Source organism: Branchiostoma floridae, chromosome 2 (genome assembly GCF_000003815.2).
Source record: "Branchiostoma floridae strain S238N-H82 chromosome 2, Bfl_VNyyK, whole genome shotgun sequence".
Taxonomy (NCBI): Eukaryota; Metazoa; Chordata; class Leptocardii; order Amphioxiformes; family Branchiostomatidae; genus Branchiostoma; species Branchiostoma floridae.
The window spans coordinates 13,243,210-13,249,870 of NC_049980.1; the positions used below are offsets into that span (position 1 = coordinate 13,243,210).

At 39.3% G+C, this 6,661-nt stretch overlaps 2 protein-coding genes and 1 long non-coding RNA gene across 3 annotated transcripts in view; 2 read left to right on the plus strand and 1 right to left on the minus strand.

Annotated features, from left to right (window-relative positions):
• Positions 1 to 75: 75 nt before the first annotated feature.
• LOC118410266 lies at positions 76 to 2,028 on the plus strand. Its single transcript, XR_004830548.1, has 2 exons — positions 76 to 335; positions 1,606 to 2,028. It is a non-coding gene; the product is annotated as an uncharacterized LOC118410266 (long non-coding RNA).
• A 954-nt stretch (positions 2,029 to 2,982) lies between these two features.
• LOC118410265 lies at positions 2,983 to 4,681 on the plus strand. Its single transcript, XM_035811824.1, has 3 exons — positions 2,983 to 3,141; positions 3,532 to 3,684; positions 4,416 to 4,681. The coding sequence occupies exons 1-3, from the start codon at positions 3,088 to 3,090 to the stop codon at positions 4,584 to 4,586; spliced, it is 378 nt and encodes a 125-aa protein (XP_035667717.1). The 5' UTR covers positions 2,983 to 3,087; the 3' UTR covers positions 4,587 to 4,681.
• Positions 4,682 to 4,720: 39 nt separating this feature from the next.
• The window catches only part of LOC118404224 (acetylcholine receptor subunit alpha-1-A-like), a 10,047-nt gene continuing 8,106 nt past the window's right edge, over positions 4,721 to 6,661 (minus strand). The window contains exons 10-11 of the mRNA XM_035803258.1: positions 6,411 to 6,570; positions 4,721 to 5,917 (exon numbers count right to left, since the gene is read on the minus strand). Coding sequence (XP_035659151.1) covers positions 5,560 to 5,917; positions 6,411 to 6,570 — 518 coding nt within the window. The 3' untranslated portion in view covers positions 4,721 to 5,559. The remainder of the gene's footprint in view (positions 5,918 to 6,410; positions 6,571 to 6,661) is intronic.

The window sequence follows — 6,661 nt, forward strand, 5'->3', positions numbered from 1 at the left end:
TGTGGTCTGCTTGGACATTTGACGTTTGAATATCTTCTTATAGGAAATCAAAAACGCAGTGCCACTGACTAAAGGCAACGAAAGCATCACCTACATGTAGGCCAATGTTGTATGACGTGTTGATTTCATTATGTTCATTATGCCGTGATTGGTTGAAAGTGATCAAGAGTTGATGTGTGTCCTCAGGCGTTGACGTAGCCCGCCAGATCCTGAGGAATGACAGGACCATCCTGCGTTCCGCCAGAAAGGAGACCATTGAACGAGAGGAGCGCCTGGCAGCTATGATGGACAGATGTGAAACGCTACACGTCAGGAGTGAGCTGATAGACCAAGGGGTTGGTATTAGCGTGTGATCTTAGCGGCTAGTTGAAAAAACATGTTAAAGTTTTATTTTTACAGACGATAGTACCGCAAAACAAAACCTTCAATAAGTGAAAAGCAGCTTCTGAAATCAATCCCGAAACTATCTTTTGATACATCGTTGCACGGCTGCAACGTGTTGAACTTCAACTATAGATTCATAACTATAACATTTGACGCCAATCCGTTTCGATGCATAATAATTTTATCTTTCATAACCATGTTTATGGTTACCCGTTGTGCAGAGTGTACCGACATGCCGATTTGAGCGAAAGTGTAAATGATCACCAGGCGGTTATTTTTTAGACATCACTCTTGAAGTCATGGTCAAATAAGATCTGATATGGGTACATTGTATTTACAACCTAGGGACAAGGACATTAGAGTCAAGTGGTGTGGAGCAAAATCTCACGTAGCCGTTCAGAAAAAGAATTAGCTAAATCCCCTGTCTGTTGATTAAGGTGACTTCCATGAAACACGATCCGTCTACATTTCAAACACGCGTGCAACCCTTCATGTCATTCTGACCTTTCAATCTCTACCTGATGCGTCATGTTAACTTGATCCTGACATTGAGACAATAACGCGGGTGTATTGGGCTGCCAGACACATATATAACGATACGGGGCTATATTAGGGGTTTGGGGCATGCAATAGGACATATGTTCAATAGATTTATTTTATGGGCGCAATAAGATTGAAGAAAACTTCTAATCCGATAATGAGTGAGGGAGAGAACGTTCTTATTGCCCGACAACTGGAACAGTTACAATGTGCGATGTATGGGAAATGTACACACAGGGCAGTTATGGCTATTATGGCTAATGTCCATACAACAATTAATGAACTACGCATACTAAAACTTTACACATGTATTAGCATTTTTTATAACATTGTGCTGCGTCAAGAATGTCTTGTTGTTTTTGTTGTTTTGCAGAGAGCTGTCTATGAATCAGTCTACATAGGTGGATGTTTAAACATGGCATGATAATATTATATTCACTGTATGTGGTGATATCGTATATGCAATAGATTGAAAAATGTCTATAAGTCTTTGTCATTGTCTATTCATCAAAGACAATCATTATAATTGACTCATACTGCCTATAAGACATATTAAGTATATGCTTTCACTGGAAAGGGCTGCTATTGAATTTATGTTCAATTAAACCGTTGTTTTACTGATTGAAAAGACCGAATAGATTTATCTTAATAACTGAAATGTTGTTTGTTTATTATTTGCAGCAAACGTACCGTCGTCGCCAAATGAAAAAGAGACCGAAGAAGACCTGAAAAGTGGAGGAAATAGCACACTAGAATCGCTAGATATATGTAGGACTTCATCGTGCATAAATATCTAAACTTTGTGAAACTCAACAATATGAATTTGATGATGATGTATAAAATGGATACAGTATATAACGTTAAGTGTCAACAATAGATTGAGAAATACTAGCACTAGTCGTCTTGTCGAGGTTTAGCATCATTCTCCTATGTACAGCTTGAATCACTAGTATCATTATTGGCTTTTGTCATGGGAAAGTTCTGCTTAAGAAAGAAAGAATCTTATAACGTTACCCCTTTTCACTGGAGGCTGTGACATCTGAGCATACACTCAGCGTCCAAAGATTTGTCTCATCACTCAAGAAATTTCACAGATATTGTAAAGATCTTATTGTGTTTGTGTTTTTTGGGGCTCATGCTATCCCTTATTTTTAGTGTATTTGGACCACACCCATAAACTATGTGTGGACAAGTTTCTTCTGTTCTTGCAAATGGCGACTGCCATCGATTTACAAACTAGAAAGGTCGACATTTTCCCACGTGATTACGTGCAAATACTACACTCCGCCATAGCCCCAACACAAAAACATCGGACCTGAAGATGTCTTATGTAATACTATGTATTCTGTCTCTTTCTGTAATCTCTAAACTGTATTTTCCTGTATATTTTGCATTAATGGTACCTATTTTAGATCGTGACATATGTACCCTCTTCGAAACAACAATGATAGCGTCTACCGTATCGCGTGACAATTTCAGCCAATCAGCTCCAGCTTTGAAAATTTGGTTGCGAAGCACCCACTTCTGTAGTTGCTGATTGGCCCAAAGTCTAATTGATTTACACTTAGCCTTTCCGCTGGCCACCTGGACGAGCCAGGTGCATGACTCAGGGACCTGTACCATATATGATGAAACGCTTCAGACCAACTTGTTCAATACATATGCACGTTGAACTACTAAAAGGTCATTGCCATCCTCCCTGTGCTACATTTCATTTGATATCACGCGGCATTCATTATACGTTTTGGAAATAACGGGCTCTTCTAGCTTGTCGCATTATTTACTAAGCGTACGTAAGACACTGGCGTAGTACAATTCTTGGCCGTTGCTAAATGGTGGAGTCTGACGGGCCGAATTTTTCCATTGGTAAATTCACACAAGAATCTGATGTCTTCCTTCCGTAGCCAAGTCATCACCTATCAATTTGGTTTTATATAGAAAATACATCTATCTAAAATCGGTTCATAATTCATAATGAAATTTTCAAAATGCATAACGTTATTTACTTGATACAGTTTGTACCTATTTGCTTTCCGGACACCGGTGCCGTGACGTATGACTATGCATTTGCGTATAAGTATAACGTTGTCAGTGTTGCATGTAAGCAAACTCCACAGTACGTGTTTCCTGTTGTGACTTATCTGGAAAGTTCACAGAGACAAGATGGCACTCTCGCTGCTAGTGGTACTACTCTGTACGCTGTTAAGCGTTACAAAGGTTTGTTAAAGTTTGGGGTTAGGAGGTTAGAACCCTCATATTGCCATTTTGACTCAGTTGATCTCAAATCAATAATCAATTGCGCGAATGATTTAATGAAATTTCTAAAATAGTTTTTGTAGAATACAATCTCATTTTCAACTTAAGAGGCAAAATATGGTTGTATACTTAACTAAGAAAACATCATATTGAAGTGACATGCCAAATTAATAAGATCATTTCAGGAAATTTTGTGAGATAGTTCATGAAACGACTTGCGTTTCACAAGGCCAAACTATGTATGCTATTTGGGATATGTGATATTCCAGCTTCAATATCCGTAAGTAAAGCGTGATAGGGAAATTCCAGACTTTACTTTGTAGAATCTATAAGTTCTGATTTGGGCAACAGGGTCAGACTATCACGGAAGAGAAGAGTTGCAGCTCCAACCGTGAGTGCGACAGTACACAGTGCTGCCGTGTGAATGGCTATCCACTGACAGGACTCTACCCCATCATGGAGGGTGCTACCACTTCGCTGGGCACCTGTGGACCTAAACCCCAGGTAACTCACATATGCTGTATTCAAATGGTTATTTAGGTTTCTGCTGCCTACTTGCTAGTATCTTAGATAGCTCATGCTAGTTTATGGAATGGTTTACATATCCCTTTAACACACAAGCGCACATTTCAAGTTTTATATGACATAATGATTTTCCATCTACCGTTGTGCCCAAAATCCATGTTTTGGGTGGAGCCATTTCTTAACTGTTCGCAACAGGTGCAGCGGCTCTCAGGGGGATCGTTCGGAAATAGAGGGGTATTTGTAGAAGGCAGGGAAAGGTTCAAAATTCTTGATTCTTATAGGTTTGCTGTTAAAATACTGAATAATGATTTCCTATTATTACGATTATGTAATATCATGTGCTACAAAAATCGGAGGTCAATTCTTCATCAAGTGATTACTTTATTGAGATGTTTTAACGTTTTGCGACGGTGTCTGTTTTTTTGTTATTGTTCATGAAGATGTCTGTACTCGCGCTCTTGTGTACGTTCGTAGCTATTTTGACATACGCATGTTACTGTCAGCAGAGGGTAGGAAGTGAGTGTGAAGATAGTATCATCGCAAAGGTCAGAGTTCCAAGGGTGACAGGAAGTAGAGTTCAGAAGGTTTATAAGTCGGTTATCGGACAAGACAGACATTCAGGGTCATGTAGTAAAATTAAGCAAGACACACAAGAAACTACGGATTGTTCCATAGGAGATCTTAAAACCCTTGCTCTGTTATGTTTTCAGGACGGAGAGGTGTGCAGCCTTATGTACGTGTCCGACAACTGTGCCTGTGCCGACGGGCTGAGGTGCTGGGGAGGAATAACGGGGATCCAGCCCATCTCCGGTACATGCCGTACTCCGGAGTACATCCAACAGCAGTACGACAATAACCCCTTCTGGTTCCTCATTCCGTAAAGGGTACAGATGTTGAAGTAGTGCAAAAGAAGTTGTTAAATCATATACTAAATGTGTAAACATTGAATGAAATAAATGAGACAAGTCACTACTGATTGACGGTGTTTTCATCTCTGCATGTTTATTCATCTTATACACTACAACATGCAACAAGTCACAACACGGCTTTTCAACATTGTATATTGTATCATATATCACTATATGTTTGTCAACATATTTTGTACCCGCAGGCTACATGATCTAGAAAAAGAGCTCGTAGACTTCTAGAAGAATTATGCTGACAAATAAGCGGAAAAACAGACAGGTACACAGACACACAAGATACACAATACAAAAGTGAACGGTCCGTCGTTTCAGTTGTAGCATCCGCTATCTTTCGTATCTGTATCTGTATCTATATAGCCGGTATAACCGCCGTTCGGCGTAACACACCAGCATCGTCAGTAGTAACTGGAGATAACCAAAACTATGAGTCGTCCACTATTTCCATAACAGTAAGACAGGCATATCTTAAGTTTATTGATACAACAAAAGTACAGTGACTTTCCTAAGGTCTGCCACAACTATAAATGTGAACAAACAAGTGTATACAATGAATTACCTATGTGTACGAATAAGTATCAATGAATCAATATGTTGAGTATCATTTACACTATTGGTTCTAAAGTCTAAACATTCTTTAATATATTTACCTATTTGTACACTATAAGGGTTATTACCTTCTAGGATGTAGTTGAATTGGTCTAGCGAAAAGAATATATCAAATTCTTTCGAGCAGGCGGAAAGAAATATGAACAGCTTTGAGCGTTTATCATCATATCGTGAACATTTCATGATAAAGTTACTCTCATCCTCAATCTCATTAGGGCAGAATGAACAAAAACACTGGTCATGGGGAATCTTATGATATCTTCCGACTTTTACGTTTAGTTTGTAACTGCACATTTTTTACGATAACAACATATCTAACTCTTTACAGCAGTCTTCTATACCCAAAATGCAGGATGATAGGCACAGAGGCGAAAAGACCACCGAGGTAGAAGATCAAACACAGTCTATCCAGAACGAGTGCCAGCCGTTCCCAGTCGCTCTCTCCTTCATCACGGTCATCACTTGGCCCATCTTTCTTCCAGCCATCCAAGCTCTGCCTTAGGGCCTCTAGACTCTGCTGGGTGCTTCTCATGACCGTCTTCAGGCCTTTTAACACGGTAGCGACGTCGGCTTCTGGACTGCCCTGTGAATTGCCAGTGTCCTGGGTAATACCGATGTCGTCCCCATCGAGAACGATTCTGCTGTTGACCAACAGGATGTCCTTGTCCTCTTTTGGAACCCTGTAGTTGGCAACCGGCTAAATGATTGATTCATTAAAAGCACAACATGGGTTGTGCACTTGGGCCCTGTGTTATTTACATGCACATCGAGGGAAGTTCGTAAATATAAAGCTAAATTAATGTTCTACCATACAAGGCAGCATGGGTCGTAATAGATATCATGGACAACGTATCTACTTATCTTTATCTGATTTACCTACCTATATCTCTATTAGAATTCATATATTTGATTGTTTGCTAGTTTGAACTTTTATCTGTTCATGAAAAATATAAATCGGTCTGCTGACCACTTTTCATTGAAGTCATGAGTGAACAGAAAGATACAAGACTACATAACATGATCAGCACTTACATGAAAACACAAAGAAAGTTGGCTTAAGTTCACACATTTGGGTCGCTATCAATATCTATATATCTATATCAATATCAATATCTATCCATATATAGATATAGATATCTTATGTTTCATATATATTCATGTATCTATACGCACCTTCTCATGTCACCGAGTAGTACCAGTCGTGCGCAGCATCCCAGGAAAAAGACTTTTGTACACTGAGACATTTCAGTCTCTCGCTGAGACAGTCTTACGATCCAAGTCGTCACCAGCATGAAGACACTCATCATGACGATGGCCACAATATTCACTATACCTGCAAAAGAATTAGGCAGATATGCCATGTAAGACATTACGAAATCGCGTGCAATTAGAATTAAAGATTAGAAATCAAAGATCTCAGAACT